The following is an 18,365-nucleotide window of genomic DNA, read 5'->3' on the forward strand; positions in this document are numbered from 1 at the left end:
TCACCGGCGGCTCTCTTATCCGCTGATGGTGGGGTTGAATTCCCATTTTCCCTTTATTCTTTCTTTTAAGAGCTCCCCTTTCTTTTAACTGATAGAACAGCACGGCCGTAGAACAGCAGTACTCTTTGGAGGCTTCACTTTTTGGTACTTAAGATGTCATAAAAGTGTTATGTAGCACACACAGCACAACTGTTTTGAAGGCCTTAAAGAGTTGATGTTGAGACCAGTGATGCTTAGCACTTCTCCAGGCAGCTCAGGGGGAAGTCTCAAAACAAACAAATTGGGGCAAAAAATTGATATTAGTGGGTTAAGGAATGGCTGAATTCCCATATCTATTTATCGGTGAGGCCCTAAAGGAACTACAGTTTCTACTGCCTGCACGTCCAACACAATGCAGAAAGCAGTGTGTAGGACCAAGCCGATAGATTTTACACACACGGCTGGAAATGGGATTTCTGAACCATTTTCACGGCGCTTTACTGAAGGCTTAGTTTTGAAATTGTTCGACTGTAGATGACTGTGTTACTGTGACCATCCATTTTACTGCATGTGAAGCTGAATAGCTCAAGTAAATGTGTAACTGTTCTTTTGGGACACATTTTAAGACTTAAATATATAAATATATACATTTCATAAACATTCTGCTCTATCGAAATGTATTTAAGTTCATGTTATTCTTTCCTTCCAAGTTCTCCCGAGCTTTCCCATCTGAACTGTGCCTCTGGTCAATAGTCCAGCACAGGAACGACAATGAAAAATGGGCACTGCATTTCTGAGGCAATATGAGCTGAATTTGGAGGCACAGGGATGGGTGCTGGAGAAGATGGTGTATGGGAATGTTAGGAAGGATGGGTGAAGTACCCATGTAGCTGGTGTATTACACACTCTCTGCACGTCCTCTGCTGTGTATGACTTGTCGGGGGATAAAGGTGGACATTTTGTGTAAACTGATGTAGGATTGTGTAAAGCCTGTGCTGTCTCACATGTGGACACTCTATGTTTTCCTGACAGGTTTCGAAAGTGAACGGGGCGACGCAGGCGTCCTCAGTCCGGGCGCGCCTGCCCTGTGCCAAAAGAACCCGGGGGTTCCGCCCACTGCCATCCAAAACTGTGAAGTACACAGCCGCCGTGACCAAGGGCCATGCCACCTACACCAAAGCCAAGCGAAAACTGGCCAAGGAAGCCAAGCGCAAGCGCGGCAAAACCGCCGCCGCCCGCAAGCCCCGCCCCAGCAATCACCGCCGCGACCACGGCAACAGATCCCACCACGCCAACGGTGCTGCCCGCCACCATCTCCACCGCTCCAACTCAGGAAAACCCCGAAGCCGCGATGCAAAAACCCGAAAACAGGTGCTATTATCCAACGGGCTGCGCAAGGCGGCTAGCGGGGGCTGTCCTCCGCCCGGGGGCCGGCTCAACGGGCAGCTCTGTGCCAGGAAGGAGTGCCATCCTGGCCGCGAGGGTCTGCGGACCTCCAGGAGGCGTCTGGAGGCGGCGGGGGCTGCTGCGGCAGAGAAACTGACCCTCACCAGCCACAGAAAGGTCAAAGTGCAGGCCCGCCCCCTGGAGACGCGCAGCAAGAGGGCTACTCAGGAGAAGGCCGGAACCGGCGGCCATGTTACAAAGGAAAACACGAGGCCCACCCTGAAACAGACAAGCCCAGCGCTGCACAGCCCGGCTCAGCCCAGTCCAGCTAAGCTCAGTCCAGCTAAGCCTAGTCTAGCTCAGCCCAGTCCAGCTAAGCCCAGTTTGCCTCAGCCCAGTCCTGCTCAGACTCAGCCCGGTACGGCTAAGCCTGGCACAGCACAGCCTGACATGGTTCAGCCCGGCACGGCTCAACCTGCCCCAGAGCACCAAAGGCCCAAGCGGGCGTCGGCCGGCAGACTAATGTTCACCAGACAAGCACACTACAAGGCGCAGGCCGCCCCACCCGAAAAACACTCCTCTACCTCAAACGGCGTGCCCTCCTCCCCCTCGCTGAAACCAGCAGAAGCTAAAGCCGAGAAGGAGCGGGAGAGAGAGCGGGAGAAGGAGAGGGAGAGGGAGCGAGAGCGGGAGAAGGAGCGCGAGAGGGAGCGGGAGAGGGCCAGGCAAGCCTGGAGCTCCCTGACGGAGGTGCCGGTGTTCCGGCCCGGTCAGCAGGAGTTCCAGGACCCGCTGGTGTACGTGGACTCGGTGCGGGAGCGGGCGGAGCCGTACGGGCTGTGCCGGGTCATCCCGCCGGCGGACTGGCGGCCCGAGTGCAAGCTGAACGAGGACATGCGCTTCGTCACCCAGGTGCAGCACGTCCACAAACTGGGCCGGCGCTGGGGCCCCAACGTCCAGCGGCTGGCCTGCATCAGGAAGCACCTCCAATCTCAGGGCATCGCCATGGAGGAGGCCCCGCTCATAGGTGAGCCCACTGAGGACCGGGGCCCAGGGTTTGGCAGTGACACTGCGAGCTTCCTTTGTCACAATGTTCTTTTGTTCAATTTGACTGTGAACAAAAATTTGGTAAGTGAAGATTGGCTTGACTGGAAAATAAGCCTGATCAGTACAGGTAAAAAGAGTGAATTAATTCATTGTAAAGACTTGTGGATTTTTCCATGCAATTGGCATTTGCAATTAAATAATAAAAAATGAATTAAAATAATGCTCCCTGATCCATTATATTCCACACAGGGTCCATGAGATATTTTATGTCCAGAGAAATGGCAAATGCTTTGGCCAGGTCTTTGTCATAACTGTTATTTTGTACAGGAAACGATGTTTCAAGCATCAAGCCTGGATAAAACTGTTTTAAATCACTGAATGACGGGATGTTTTAAGTTTTAATTTTCTTTGAAGCGCATTCCAAAAGCCTTGGAAAGTACATCTTAAATTGTCCCTGTTTAGGACGACAAGGTATACGTGGCACACTGAGAAGTAGTAAGATGCTCTGTGTATTAAGATGGAAAGTGCAGAAGAGGGATCATCGTAACATTGGCAGATGTTGCCTTTGATAAGTTAGCACCAGGAATGGAGTTGGACCCAGTGTTGGGACATAAGGCTCCAGTCTGCTCCCAGTGTGGACCAATGACGGTCCAGTGAGGCTCTGCCACGCCTTATCCCATGCCGTGCGTGACCAAATGCCCCTGGCCACGCCCACGCCCATCCCTCCCTCATAGAAACTCCCTGTGAACATCTGTGACTAATGGGGAATGTCTTGGAGTGAGTTTTGAAAGACTGCAGCCACCCTGGATGAGGGTGAAATGAAGGGAATGGAGGGGGGAGAGTGAGAGAGACAGGCAGAGAAAGGGGGAGAGGGAGACAGAGGGAGAGACAGACAGAGAAATCAAAACCAAGACAGAGAGACTGAGTGTGGCTGGAGAGTTCTGTGCTGTGATTAAAGCCAGGCCTAAATCCAGCTGGGTCTGCCTCTCAGACCAGGAACTGAGTCAGTCTTCTGTAGCCAGTGCCAAGGAAGAAGTGTTTTAAGTGCCATTTTAAAATGAGAGAGAAATTATGCGGTGTGAAGCGCTCATTTGCTAAATGGAGATCTCTGCTGCTTTCGCTTATTTACAGCTCGTTACAGCTACAGTAATCCACAGCACAGCATCGTTTTCCATTAGTCTTTCTGTAGCGGTGTTAAAATACACACTACACAACGAATGCGCTCACATGTACTGATGTTATCACATGTCCACAGGCTAACGCACTATTTCAGATGCCCTCTATTCAGTACAAATTGCTGTTCCCTGCACAGGAGGCTGTGAACTGGACCTGGCCCGCTTCTTCCAGCTCATCAACGACATGGGCGGCATGCAGCAGGTGACGGACCTCAAGAAGTGGAGCAAGCTGGCGGACCTGCTGCGCGTGCCCAAGTCCGCCCAGGACCGGCTGGCCAAGCTGCAGGAGGCCTACTGCCAGTACCTGCTCTCCTACGACTCCCTCTCCCCCGAGGAGCGGCAGAGGCTGGAGGAGGAGGTGCTCTCCGAGAAGGAGAACCTGGAGAGGAGGAAGGGCCCCCTGGAGGGACACTCGGAGGGCGCCCAGCGCGCCATGCTGCCCCGCTACGAGCCCAAAAACGGCCTGGTCAACGGCCTGGTGCACAGCAACGGCGTCCGCGGCAAGCTGAGGGAGCTGGACGCCCTGCCCAAGAGCGGCCGCCGCCGCCCGCCGGCGCAGGAGAGGAGGGGGGAGGACGAAGGGGAGGATGAGGAGGAGGAGAAAGGCATTCTCAGCGACCAGCACAAGTGCATATACAAGGTAGGGTGTGTTCCCCCCGGCTCTCTGAACCTGCTTCATTACCAGCTCTGGTAGTGTCGGTTCTGTATCTATTCATTCTGCACAGTCTAATAGTCTCCCATGTGTATGAAATCTGTCTGCTGTTTGCATGCCCATTTACTGCCAGTCAGGCTGATAGTAATTTATATCTGCTTTTATGTGCATATGTCTGTGTTCCTATAGGTTTCTTCTGTAGATTTCTTGGTCTCCGTTTGTATTTCTGGGTTTGTGTATATCAGTTCTACTTGTGCTTTATATTTAACAAAACAATTCTGTACCTAGGTTTGCAAAATTCCAAGAATTTTCAAAATGGGAAATCGTCCATGTAAATTGAGAAGTAATTTGAATTTATGCGTAACAAAAGGTTTTTGCATACTGATAATTGCAAAACAGATATTTAAATTGTCGCATTAATATCTACAGCTTGCTGTGTCTAACTCACTCAGTTGCTCCCACAGTAACATGTTTTCCCACTAGAGGGTGTAAAGGCCAGTTAAAGTCTCCTGGCATTGAATTCTCCCACAATATTCGCACTGAACACTGACAGTTGATGGAATGGTTTCTGCCAGCATTTGTTACACTTAATTTGATATTGTCTCTGTCCATTATCTAAACTTTTTTCACATGCACTTGTGTAATTCAAAAGAGGATCTGCTAAATGCCTTCATGCAAATGTTCCATCTGTGGTGAAATGTCAGAAGTTGTTTCTGCCTTATCATTCACGTAGTGTTTCCCTCTGACATTTTTAGCTGTTATTATTTGATGCTGGTGGTCCCTGATTATTTCTGTTGTGTGCTTCTGTCTTTCAGGGGAGGTCGGTGTCTTTAACCACCTTCTATAGGACAGCGAGGAACACCATGAACATGTGCTTTAACAAGGAGCCAGGGGCAACCGAAGTGGAGGTACAGCACAGTTTTCTCGTCTAACAGGGTCTAGTGTTCAGCATATTAACAGCAGGGTTATCAGGGTTTTAGCCTTATGATCGGAGGATTGCAGTAACCGAAACCCGGTGAGGTACTACTGCTTTCAATAGACTCGATAAGAATCTAGCTGAATATAGAAATTTAGGATTTATAGTAACCAGGTAAAAGCTTATGTCATTATTGGTGTTTATAATCATTCGTAGCCACTTAGAGATCAAAGATTGTAGGACCTGTATTGCATCATAATGGAGTCTTACAATTACCATTAATATCAGCTGCAATAAGGGATTTGTAATGTTTGATATATAATTATTTCCAGTGCATTAAGTAGCAGTGTGAATGTAGATTAATTGCTATGAATGATGTCTTCGTGTTGCCTTTAATGGTGCTTATTTAAGGAACCATGTATGGCAGATGCTAGCCAATAGTGTTGTGAATATCTCTCATACCCCACTTTGGTTTCTTATGTGCCTACAGCAAGAGTACTGGAGGATAGTGGAGCAGAAGGAGTGCCATGTTGCAGTGCATTATGGGAAAGTGGATACTAAAACCCATGGAAGTGGTTTCCCTGTGGGAAAGTCAGAGCCATTTTCAAAGTGAGGACTAGTGCTGCCGTGTCTGTGTTCCCATGCGTGTTTGTCCTTACAACTCCTCGGGTGGTCATGTGACAAAACAAAATCCATGGAAAGTGATTTACTAAATTCAGGGCATGTTTACAAACCCACCCTCATAAGGACCATTCATGTGGTGTGTGCACAGTATGCTAATCTCACGAGTGCTCTCTCCCCTCCCTAGGCATGGATGGAACCTCACTGTCCTTCCTAATAATTCGGCCTCCATCCTGAGACACTTGGGTGCTGTACCTGGTACGTCCTTTGCTAGTTCTGCTCTCTTCCTGTCTGCAGTACTTCTGTAGAAGCTGTGAGGGGGAAGAATGTACTCGATGTAGGACAAAGTAATCTACTCTTTGTCCTTCTCTTATCCCCTCTCTCTCCCCTTCTCATCCCCCTTTCACCCCCTGAACTCCATCTCTCCTTCTGTCTGCAGGAGTGACCATTCCCTGGCTGAATATCGGCATGGTATTTTCTACCTCATGCTGGTTTCGAGACCATAATAGCCTTCCTTACATAGATTACTTACACACTGGTGCTGATTGCATTTGGTAAGTGTCTCCTGCAGGTTTAACCTTACCTTACCTTATTCACACACAGATTCACAGCCTGTTGGTACACATGGGGGTGCCTGCATCAAATCTGGCTAGATGCTCTAAATGGAAATGTTGCAGCTTTTGTTGCATTAATAGTTACATTAGAATTTTTCTAATCTTTATTGCTTTTCAGTCCTTGCTGCAACTGTGTATTTTGTTTATGATGGATTTTATAATGTTGAACTTGACCTGGCCCGGCCTTTAGTTTTGTAAAAAAAAAAAAAAAAAGAATATATATATATATGTATATTTCTAGCACATATTTGCTTTCAGATAGACACAAGTCTCCGGCTTCCTATTGATCTTAATCCATCCCCAAAAGGATATCTGAACAGTCCTGCTTCCCACACAGTGTACCCCGCTTACTGGGTAAATGTGCTGCAGCCTGCAGCCCTGGTTCTCTACCTTCTGTACCAGCATGTGCACAGTGCTGTGAGGTTCAGACAGTGGGAAGCACTTTGGGAAAGGAGGCCACTCTTAACAGGCGAGAGAAACCCAACCATTAGGTTAGCCTCATGAAATTGGGCCCAGCTGTGCTGCGATGGCTCCTCATGATGGCTCCTGGAAACCCAGTGGGAAAAGCAGCGAGCATGGAAACGATGTTTCGCTCTGGTGGGTGAGCATGATGCACCCGTCAGTGTTACTCACCGTACAAACTCACTGCAGGTACTGCATCCCTGCTGAGGAGAAAGCTAAACTGGACAAAGTGGTGCACACACTGCTGCAGGCCAATGGCACGCCAGGCCTGGAGATGCTGGAGAAGAACATCATGGTGAGTCTGAGTCAAAGATGCAAATAAGCACAATTACCTTGTATACACACACACAGACACACACGTGCACACACACATTAAAGACACTCAGGATAAATATCAAATAAAACTAAGATGGCTTCCTTCTCTGTGAGGTGCCACAACAGCCTCCAAACAATGCTCTGTGTAACTGACATTTTACAGTGAAGTGTATCCTGGCGAGCAGAAGTGGTGTTTGTTTTCGGTGAATGGAGCCAAGTTGATTGTTAATGGAGATTAGATTCTGGATCTCCTGCTGTGGAGTGCTGGAATGGCCCTGCAGGCATCGTTGCTGAGCGACAGGACAAGCGCACTAACCTCTTAATCACAATGATCTACATTTGTCTGCAATTTTCTCTCAATCACGTTTTATGAATGTCATGAATGATAATTTTGCTTTAGCCATCTTGATACACCACAAAATGTGATGTAATACACATCATTGCATTTTCACATCAGTTTTCACCATATTTTTCCAAGGTCTTTATTTTGAGTAATGACTGCAGTATCCATTTCTATCTTCTTCACAACATCATTGTGGTAAATCTACTTGTAGGTCAATAAAATGTGAAGACATTTGTTTTGCCCTGGTTAACGGCACAGCCCGTAAGGGTGCAGTCTGATGACTTTAAATGCATCCTCATTTCTTTGGTCCTCCATTTAGATCTCTCCAGAGGTTCTCCATCGAGAGGGGGTCAAAGTTCACCGGACTGTCCAGCGGAGCGGGGAGTTCATCGTCTGTTTCCCAGGCACGTTCGTGTCCAGGGTCTGCTGCGGGTACAATGTCTCCGAAACGGTGCACTTCGCCAGCCCTCAGTGGATGAACCTGGGATACCAGGCCGCCAAGGTGAGCCGCTGGACCCATCGCCTGTCGGCTGATGCCTGAGGGGCCCAAGAGTGTGCCTCTGGGGCGTAACATGAGGACATATGCCCTTATATGGGCATTTTATCTCCCTTTACTGGACATCTCATCTTTTTACAGCTGTAGTTCCCAAATCTTTTCCTGGAGATATGCCGTCCTCTGGGCTTTCATTTCAACCCTAATTTGGCACACTCGATTCTACTAATTATCAGCTCAATGAGATCTCTAGCTGTTGAATAAGGTGTTATTTGTTAGGGTTGGAGTGAAAACCTACAGAACGGTAGAATCAGGGAATCACTGGTGGGAATCACTGGTGTACAGCAATAGGGCTAGAGGATGGGGGGGACTCCTGTATATCTTTGCTTAATTTCAAATTCTCACAGATCCACCCTCTAAAACTTATTTTAAAACCCTACGGCTTCCATGATTGTAGCGCCCTGACTGACTGTGCTGAGTGGGTCGCGTGCTACGTGGCAGATTTCACTGTGTCGCTGGCTGCATGTGTGCCGAGGGCAGCAGTAACACACCAGCAGCGTTCATCTAATCTCCTCCTCCCACAGAGCTGCTGGAACCTTCTGGTGCCAAAGCCCCCCCCCCACCTTCTTTTTTAATTAATGAAGGAAACATACATGGGCCTGCCACCAATGATCTGTTATCTGTGAAATGGGGAGGAAGACCCTGAAATACACTGATGTATTCACCCATCAATGGGAGCTTCTCCATCATGTATTATTACTAGAAATCTTGTTTAGTTCATTTATTTTCTTATTCCATACTCTCATGATTGCTACTCGGGACATTTTTTTCTCAGGACCTGAAGTGTCGGCGAATCGAGAAACCCTTTTCCATGGAGAAGCTGCTGTATCAGATTGCGACGTCAGAATCCAAGCGGGAGAACGGATACATTCTGAGTACAATCTCCTCACTCATCAAAGATCTCAGGTGAGCTGCCCTGGCCATGATCTGGCTCAGACATTTTTGTATGTGCAGTTTAAACGAATAAAATGGATGACAGATGGTGGGATTGAGCTGTGTTCAGTAGTTAACTGTAACAGAGATGTGGGGGGGGGGCAGGCATAGTGGTTCATTTTAAATGGTGGATTGTAAACGCACCATACATGTAGCATGCTCTGATTGCACATTTCAAGGTCAAAATATGGGACATACTGTACGCCAACATAAAGTGATATTCTTAAACATGTAAAGAAATTTCGGTCATAAACTCTGATGTGTTTACCTAACCAAAGTCTGCCTGCATGTTGACTGTGACCGGTGAGTGAACTGGGTGTGTGTACACAGTGCCGTGCAGTAGCTGTGCGTGTGTCCTGCTCCTGCAGGGACCTAGAGATGAGACAGCGAGAGGAGCTGTACAGGGCGGGGCTGCTGTGCACCGCACGCTACGGCACGCATGACGCCCACGCGCCCAGCGAGGGCAAGAAGAAGCCCCGCAAATGGCTGGCACTGGAGACGTCAGAGAGGCGGTGCCAGATCTGCCAACACCTCTGTTACCTCTCTATGGTGAGTCTTCCATCACTTGTTACCTCTCTATGGTGAGTCTGTCAACACCTGCTACATCTCTATGATGAGTCTTCCATCACTTGTTACCTCTCTATGATCAGTCTGCCATCAGTTCTGTTACCTCTCTATGGTGAGTCTTCCATGACCTGTTACATCTCTATGATGAGTCTTCCATCAGCTCTGTTACCTCTCTATGGTGAGTCTGCCATCACTTCTGTTACCTCTCTATGGTGAGTCTGCCATCACCTCTGTTACCTCTCTATGATGAGTCTTCCATGACCTGTGACCTCTCTATGGTGAGTCTTCCATCACCTTTTACATCGCTCTATGATGAGTCTTCCATGACCTGTGACCTCTCTCTGGTGAGTCTTCCAGACCTGTACCTCTCTATGGTGAGTTTCATCACGTTCTCTCTCATGGTGAGTCTTCCATGCGATCTCTCTATGTGATCTTCATCACCTTTACATCTCTCTATGGTGTGTCTTCATGACCTGTACTCTCTATGGATCTCCTCACCTGTTATCTCTCTATGGTGATTCATGACGTTCTCTCATGTGAGTCTTCCATCACCTGTTACTTTTCTATGGTGAGTTTGCCATCAGCTCTGTTACCTCTCTATTATGAGTCTTCCATCACGTTACCCCTCAATGGTGCGTCTTCCATCACATCTGTTTCCTCTCTATGGCGAGTCTGCCATCAGCTTTGTTACCTTTGTGATGAGCGTCCATCACCTCTGTTATTCTTCTGAGGTGGGTCACCATCACCTGTGTTACCTCTCTATGGTGAGTCTGCCAACACCTTCTAATTATATTGACAACATTTTATAAGTGGGAATATAATTTACGGTGACGTACTGGGGAAATAATTACTGTGGAGTTATGCAGAGATTTTGACAATAATGCATTGCGTCATTCAATGCAAGACAGTAATGTTGAAAGAGTGATTCATTGAGTAGTGGTTGGATAACTGAGAGGATCAATTGACCCTGACCCTGAGGTTAACACATCTGTGTGTGCCCTGGGAACTTTAATGGTCACAGTGAGGGTCCCTGTGTAGCATCTCCTCTGAAAGATGCCATCTTCTTCAGCAGTGTAACTGTCACTGCAATGGAGGATTGGTTTTATATTTTTCAGATGAAGACTGCCCTCTATTGGATCATCAGCATTACTTTCAACATAAATCTGGTTTACTCAGGTCTCCCATTCAAATACTAATCAAGAACTGCCTCAGTTGCCATCAGGCATCAACAGGTGGTTACACTGTATATTGCCAATGAAGTAATGCCCTACACATTTTATGAAGTAAATTTTCATCAGGAAAATTGCGAAGCTTGCTTTGATATTCCTTCAAGGATAGCAATGCAAATGAAGGAACCATCCAATCTGCATCACCTTAGTTTTATCACCTCTGTGTGACCCTTAGGAATGCACGTGTTAAGCAGATGAATGTTCTTTGCTGATTTGTGCTGTTACTGACTAAATGTTCCTACTCCCGTTTTCCTCGTAGGTGGTCCAGGAGAACGAGAACATTGTGTTCTGCTTGGAGTGTGCACTGTGCCACGTAGAGAAACACAGGTCCTGTCGCGGCCTCAAGATGATGTACCGCTATGATGAGGTAAGCCGCTGGGCGTACGGCGATGCTTTGCATGGACGAGTGGCTTTACTCAGACCCATAATTCAGTGTTAGGGACCTGGATCTGTGGCCTTGTAAAGGACGGCCTGTGCTGAAGAAACCTTGACCATGAGTGTGCCTTCACTTTCAGTCTAATTGGCTTGTGTGTTCATGTGTTACTATTGATAGAGTTAATGTAAGATGTTCCTTTTGGGGTATCTCTCATTGCTGTGAGTTTTATCCATTAGTTTCAGCTTTTGCTATGTAATATGTCACCCTGTGACCACCATTTTCTTGTGAATGCTACTGCAAATCAAATGTGATTGATTGCTTCAGTCCTGACAGTACATGCTCTACATTATTGGGTCTCTGAATATACAGTTTAGTTTGAATGTCTTCATATTTATTTGTTCATCTGGACACTTCAGGACCAAATCAACAGTTTGGTGAGCCTGGTGTGCGGGAAGGCAAAGGCGCAGAATGGGGAGATCTGCAACGGCGTGATCCCCAGCCGAACGTCGGCCCGACGGGGACCCCGAAAACGAGCCACGGTCCAGGTGTCGCTCTCCCGCATCTCCTCCTCTCACCTGCCCACGAGCATCTCCAGCTCCACATGAAGCTCCTGGATTTCAGTCTCCATTTTGTTTTTATACATAAATTTCCTTCCTCTCCCCGTAGTGTGGAAAACTTGCTGTAGAAAGCAAGATGTCTATTGCACTAGCTCGAAAGAAAATCATTTGGTTTTTAGAGAAGTATTTTGATTGTTTTTAGCATTAAATGTACAAACACACAAACGTATATATAAATATATATATTATATATAGCCTTCACCTCCTGCAGCGGCTGCTTTTTTCGTCTGTACCGCTGTAGTTGTGCTGTTTTTTTAATACAGTTTAACGGGTGGACCCCTAAAGATAGATGGCTTTTTCTCGTCTTTGCCCATCAGCCCTAGGACTGCATATAAAGACATCCTGGATCAGGAACAACTCAGTAACAGAAACACAACCTTGGCTACTTTAAACCACGTGGACTTACACACACAGGTTCCACTGGCAGACACAACTCATTTTCATTTAGCTTAGTCTGCAACAAATCATTTTGGGAGAACACTTAGGAAGTCAAACAGTAAAGAGCTCTTCGGTTTGCCTGTATGTGGGTGATCAGTGACGTATACATTTTGGTTTTCATCCACGACACATTCTTCTCTGTGCTGAGAAAGTGTGAGGTCACAGGAGAAGGCAACAATAGCAGCTCCAAACACATGGACACACTCTTGGAGGAGCGGGGATTGAGGCTGCTTTTTATCACATGTGAAAATGTCCTGATTTTAGCAGGACACACATGCCATTGATTTCTGTTTGTTTTGGTGCTGTTCATAAAATATCAAACAGAACACAAGAGCAAAACTGACATTGTTTTGAGCTGGACAGAAAGGCCCCTTAGGCTTTTTATCTGGTTCTATGTGTGCAATCTTAATAACATTCCATTCTGTTAGTTACATTGTTTCATCCGTATCAAAACGTCAGTAGCATTATTTTATTGTTTCATTTGTTTTCATTTTATTTCGGTCAAATGTGCTATCACAAGTGGAGCCACTAGTCGGTGTGAAATGTGAAAAAAATGTTTTGCCCCTCTTTTCTTTTCCAGATGTAATATGAAAGATAGAATGGAAACAAAAATGTATCTCAAAATGGAAAAAAAGACCGCATCCTTTGTACATACACCTGTAAATGTCTTTAAATACTTGAGCCTTTTGGGTGGGTGGGTGGGGGGGGGGGGGGAGGAAGCAAATGCAGGATTGAAGGAAACAGCCTTATGTTTCAGTTCCTTCGTCTGCCACAGCTTTGCTGACCGGGTGCGTCTCGTATCATTTATGAATAAGTGCTGCTTACATCACTGAAGAAATAAGGACTAGCCATGGCCCCTTAGTGTTTTTAGCTTTACTTTTATAAAGAAAGGGAAGATATTGTGACAAATAAAATAAAAATAGGGTTTTTACATTTTCATTACTGAAAAGTTGACTATGTAGTAGCCACTCATGTTGCACTGAGCTCGTCGGAGGTGATGGTCCTAGAATTAATTACGTCCTATAATCCAGTTGGTTGTTTTGTCCTTTGCAGAAGACTGAACTGTTTCAGGAGTATTTAATGAAAACAAAGTTGTGTTTTCAAACAAAACGTGGTTGTTTTTTATGGCCTTATGATGTATTTTATGATTTTATGGTCATTTTTCTACAGTTAAACTATTGCTTACAGTCTCTTAATTTATTAGCTCTGTTTTTGGAAAGGTTCATGTTGGTTATTTACAGTTTTTTTTTTTACTTTACACATTTGTACTTTAAGGTTTAATAAAAATGTAAGGACAATTCACTGTCACTTTCCAGAACAAGCGTGTGTCTCCATCTGTTTGCTGCAGTAGTGTGGCATAGCATTTGTGAGGCTGTGGGGCCGTGTCTGTGTGCGCGCGCGTGTGCATGTGTGCGTGTGCACGTGTGCGTGTGTGTACTCTGACCTATTGGGTCGGGAAGGGAAACTGGATGGCCACAGAACCTGGTGATCTTTGTCCAGTTTAACTCATCTACGCCATGATCTGAAGGTACACTGCTGAATGCTGGACCAGTCTTATCAAATTGAGAGATTTTCATTCAAGTTGACTTCCTAAAACATTAATGCAGCTTATCCCTCTGGGACTGTTACTTTTTGCCGATTATGCAGATATGCACTCTTGCAGATATTCACTTTTCTGACACGTTTCACATCAATTTGTTGTAAAAATGCTGCGTTTATATGAACAGATCCATGTACAATCAAGCTATTGTCAAGTGAAAGATATTCACATATTCAAGAGATTTGTGGTAATGTAAGAACAATTCTGCAAGTGTACCATGAGCCATGAATTCAGATGGAAAAAAAACCTGCTATTGTACATACACTACATGACCAAAAGGGGGCTGTTATTCATGGTTTGGGCTAGGCCCCTTAATTCCAGTAAAGGCAAATTTTAATGTGACCGCCCACAATCACATTCGAGTCTATTAGTTGCTTCCCAACAGTTTGGGAAAGGCCCTTTCCTGTTTCAGCATGACAGTGACCCTGGGCGAGGTCCATACAGAAATGGTTTTGTCGTCAATGGTGCAGAAGAAATTGGCTGGCCTGCACAGATCCCTGACCTCAACCTCATCCAACACCAGTGGGATCAATTGGAAAGCCAACTGCTTGCCAGGCCTAATCGCCCAATCAGTGCTCGACCTCACTAACACTCTTCTGGGTGAATGGAAGCAAATTCCTGCAGGAATGCAGCAACTTCTAGAATAAAGGCTTCCCAGAAGAGCGGAGGTTCTTATAGCAGCAAAGGGTGGACCAACTACATGTTAATGCCTGTAATTTGAGATGAGTTTTTGGATGTCAGGTGTCCACATACTTTGGCCATGTAGTGTATGCCTGTTGGTGCATGCAATTTTTTGTGCAACAGAAAATCATGTAGTATGTGAATAGATGTGCAAACCCCTGTGCCTTTGTAGCAGAATCCTGCCATTGTGTCAATGTTTTTTTTTGTCCTGACATGTCAGGTATAGATTATTTCCAAACTGAAAGGTAGCTATGAACTTCAGGATTGCAATGGCCCATAATGTTGAGCAGTTCCAGCCCCAAGTACTGTGATTTTTCTCATTTTCATTAAATTTTGCTTCCATCTTTCACACCTGTATTTTGTACAGTAGGTCCAGTTTATGCTAAACAGTGCACATAAACTGGCACATGACCTTTGCAGCTGAGGTTTTACTCCAGGCCTCCCTACCACATTGTTTCCTTCCTGCCACAGTACCTGTACTGAGACTGCTTTTATCTGATCTCTGCCAGTTCAGTCGTGTCAAAATGGCTCCAACCAGAACAAACATTCTCCTCAGGGTCTGAAAGCAAGTAGTCATTTATTGACGTGTGCAGCAAACAAAAAGTAAGCTTCATTTTTAACACTTCGTACTGGTAATTGTACTGTAATGTTCTGAATTTCTATTTGAATACCTTTCCATTAAATGGATATACAAAGCAGCAAGGAACACAAGCTAAATTCAACTTGCATCTGCAGTATGGCAGTGCATTTATACGTTCTGGGAAAGTAGTAAATAAATGGCTATATCCCTTAGACAATTGTGTCCATCAAATTGCCTGTAACACTGCAGTTGAATCTTCTGGCCACACTGTTGGAGAGAGCAGGCTCAAGAACCCTTCCTTCATGGTATTCTGCAGTAAAACTTGATCCAAGCTCAGTATAAAGTTGCCATTTCGCATCCACTTTTCTGCTTGGGTGAACAAGTCAAGCGCACGTTCAAAGTGAACTGTAAAAAGCAGATTAGCCATATTGCATTGAATGAGACTATGTACTTGTCGCACTCATTTATCAAAGACTTAATACACCACCGAATGATTGCTGCCATACACAAAAAGGCAAACATGGAGGGAAAAAAGTTTATTGTCTTAATTTTTTTGGTGAAGGGGCAACTATAGTAACTAAAGTGGTACAAGAGGGAATATCCTTTAAAAAAAAAAACAGGGGTTGGGGGAGAAGTAAAATGGCTGCTGTTTGTTCCTCAGTGTGGCCGGGGCCCAGTTCATACAGTCCGTCCCTGTGCGGTGCTCTATGTGGCCTGTGAGTCGCTGTCGTCAGAGTTCTTGAGCGGCTCCGTCTCGGGCAGCACCGCCAGAGCGGTGTCCACCTGCACCTCCTCCTCGTCCGACTGCACCAGGGGCGAGTCGCTGCTCCCCTGGCTGCTCGCCTGGCTGGCCCCCGGGCTGCTCCCCTGGCTGGCCGAGTCGCTGCAGGCGGAGGAGACGGAGGAGAGCTTGTGCCGCAGCTCGGCCTGCGTGGGCACCTGCAGCGTGATCTCCGAGGGGGGCGAGTCCTGGTCCGAACCTGCCGGGAGAGGAGGAGGGCGGGGCTCGGTCAGTATGTACAGGATCTCACCAGCCTTGCAAGGGAGGGAGCTGCAGTCAGGGAGAGTCTGCACTCAGCTTGAGGCTCTAAGGAAAACTATCACCTCAAACCTGAGTGAATCTGTAGACACAGGCTAGAATGCCATATCTGGACACTGACAGCATTGGCTGAGGTTTGTTTTTTTTGGACAGGGTTGTCTGTAGCCACAACCCCATTTCATTAGCCCCACTCTCATTCTGTGTGCATTTCATTGATTCCCTTTAAGACATAAAAGCTAAAAGATTGGAGGAGGCCTATTTAATAGTTGCACACAGTACTAACAGTAATGTGATTGCCACCCCTGTCCTGACTGTGATGAACTACAGTGCAGACCCAATTACTGTAAAATGTTTTGAGTGTTCCACGGCAAACATCGATAGTGAGTAAACTGCTCAGGACTTGGAAGCGTATCAGTGCTGACAAAGACGTTTGTAGCGCTGGTATGGTGGAGCAGCACGGGGGGGTGTTTATGGCTGGTGTGGATGCCAATTGTAGAATTCACTTCATCGTTACACAAAAAGAAAATGTATCAAAAGAAAAATACCTTTTTACTTTTTATTAGTAAACATACTTTCCAGTGGCATTGAAATACAATGCCACTTCTGTTGCAGACAGATTTATACCCGCAGAATGAGAGTTGGCCAGTAAAAGAATACAATTATAGTAAAGCATGTCATTCCAATCTATAAAGTATTCAGATTGGGTCCTCCCCCCTCCATGATAAGCATCTCATAATTCTTATCCTCCCTTCCTGATTCATCAGTGTGACTTTGTGTCACCTGTAAAACATTTTTAAAAAAAACTCAACTTTTTAAAGAGTTTTCAAGAAAATTGCCATATGAGGTGTTGTAGAGGTTCTGTAGTAAGTAAATAAATATTTGCTGACCCCTGGTGGTAAGGAGGATGTAATACCTTACCCATCACTGGTGAGGCGGCGCTGTTCTCCTCTCCTCCCGAATTCAAAAAGACATCCAGGGCCTCCTGGTCAGACACGTCCATTAAATCCATCTGCTCCAGCATGTCCACATTCACCTCCATGGATGACATGCTTCCTATAGGCTCTGATTATGACAAAAACACAACCAGCACAGCTGTAGTCACAGGACTCCATTACTCAGACTGCAAGAGCAAGGGTCTGAATCCAGGAGCATATCACAGTTCACATCTTCCAGACACTAAAAAGGACTTTTATTGTCTGGAACCACCGCTGTTCCTGTCTATTTGAGCTCTATTCTTGTGTAGCCTAATTTATGATGTTTACCAGGTATATGACATGTTAACCACAAGTTACTTATCCCAGCTAACCAAAATAAAAGTGAAGGTAGCTTCATTCCCTGCAGAACACCCAGCAGTTAATGGAAGCATGTTAGCTAGTATCTGATGAAGAGCTGTATAGACACCTGCACTAATGCGTTAGTCTGTACCACTAGCAATATTAGGTGCATTTGATGTTGTAATTAAGTAATACAGACTGAAATATTTATGAGCAAGCTGTTGTACAGGACAAGAATTGAACAAGACTTGAACAGCTGCATATATGTCCATGGCACTGCCTCAGAAGCACTGTCCCAGATCTTCAGATTTGTGGCAAACTGAAGAACAAGTTACTGTAAAATGGTTGTGACTGCATCTTGAGGCAGCCTGGGGCCTGTCAATCAAGCGAAACTTGAATTCTGAAAAATTGTATAGAGTAAACTGAAAGAGCTGGTAAAAGACCTGCTGTTTCTGAATCTTCAACCTTTGTGCGCGAGTCATTTCAATTTAGAGCCCAGCTGTCACCATATGTGGTAAGCGAGGCTAACCTGAGCCAAACGGCAGTGTCGGTGAGAGACAGAGCTCCCCGCTGCCTCAGACGCTGTACGAGCGCTCACACACAAACTGGGAACATTCCACTGGAGAGCAGCGTTAAAGAGCAGCTCCCTATGGAAGTTCTCCCATCGTGCTCTTCTCAGATAGACATTCAGTTCACATTCTGCCTGCCATTTTGAAATGTTTTATTTGAATTCTCATGTGGCCAGGTTGGTGGGGCTGGAAGGCCAATGTGCTGTCTGGGTGGACATACACCTCCAAAATTTAATCTCCTGGAAACATCACCTTACATTTATTTCACTGCTGACACACTGACATATAAACATGCAGCTTCGAGCACTCCCAGTGTTAAACAGAACTGCTTTTACTTTTGTTTTTAAGATTTCACACAAAGAAACAAATGAACAAACATTACTAACACACTAAACAATT

At 45.9% G+C, this 18,365-nt stretch overlaps 2 protein-coding genes and 1 long non-coding RNA gene across 6 annotated transcripts in view; 1 reads left to right on the top strand and 2 right to left on the bottom strand.

Annotated features, from left to right (window-relative positions):
- The window catches only part of LOC135260943 (protein Jumonji-like), a 93,331-nt gene extending 79,787 nt beyond the window's left edge, over positions 1-13,544 (top strand). For both annotated transcript variants that reach the window (XM_064346699.1, XM_064346707.1), the window contains 12 exons: positions 1,012-2,392; positions 3,725-4,227; positions 5,055-5,147; positions 5,646-5,764; positions 5,964-6,034; positions 6,216-6,330; positions 7,042-7,147; positions 7,830-8,012; positions 8,839-8,969; positions 9,365-9,545; positions 11,052-11,159; positions 11,585-13,544. In XM_064346699.1, coding sequence (XP_064202769.1) covers positions 1,012-2,392; positions 3,725-4,227; positions 5,055-5,147; positions 5,646-5,764; positions 5,964-6,034; positions 6,216-6,330; positions 7,042-7,147; positions 7,830-8,012; positions 8,839-8,969; positions 9,365-9,545; positions 11,052-11,159; positions 11,585-11,773 — 3,180 coding nt within the window. In that variant the 3' untranslated portion in view covers positions 11,774-13,544. The remainder of the gene's footprint in view (positions 1-1,011; positions 2,393-3,724; positions 4,228-5,054; positions 5,148-5,645; positions 5,765-5,963; positions 6,035-6,215; positions 6,331-7,041; positions 7,148-7,829; positions 8,013-8,838; positions 8,970-9,364; positions 9,546-11,051; positions 11,160-11,584) is intronic.
- Positions 9,548-10,223, bottom strand: LOC135260967 (uncharacterized). The gene is made up of 3 exons (XR_010331799.1): positions 10,116-10,223; positions 9,767-9,857; positions 9,548-9,666 (listed from the first exon to the last, which is right to left on the bottom strand). It is a non-coding gene; the product is annotated as an uncharacterized LOC135260967 (long non-coding RNA).
- A 1,518-nt stretch (positions 13,545-15,062) lies between the features above and the next one.
- The window catches only part of dtnbp1a (dystrobrevin binding protein 1a), a 53,841-nt gene continuing 50,538 nt past the window's right edge, over positions 15,063-18,365 (bottom strand). For 2 of the 3 annotated variants that reach the window (XM_064346728.1, XM_064346718.1), the window contains 2 exons: positions 17,042-17,185; positions 15,063-16,064 (listed from right to left, as the gene is read on the bottom strand). In XM_064346728.1, coding sequence (XP_064202798.1) covers positions 15,790-16,064; positions 17,042-17,185 — 419 coding nt within the window. In that variant the 3' untranslated portion in view covers positions 15,063-15,789. The remainder of the gene's footprint in view (positions 16,065-17,041; positions 17,186-18,365) is intronic. The other variant, XM_064346724.1, reaches the window with a different exon arrangement.

The sequence above is a fragment of the Anguilla rostrata genome, chromosome 1 (assembly GCF_018555375.3).
Source record: "Anguilla rostrata isolate EN2019 chromosome 1, ASM1855537v3, whole genome shotgun sequence".
In the NCBI taxonomy this organism is placed as follows: Eukaryota; Metazoa; Chordata; class Actinopteri; order Anguilliformes; family Anguillidae; genus Anguilla; species Anguilla rostrata.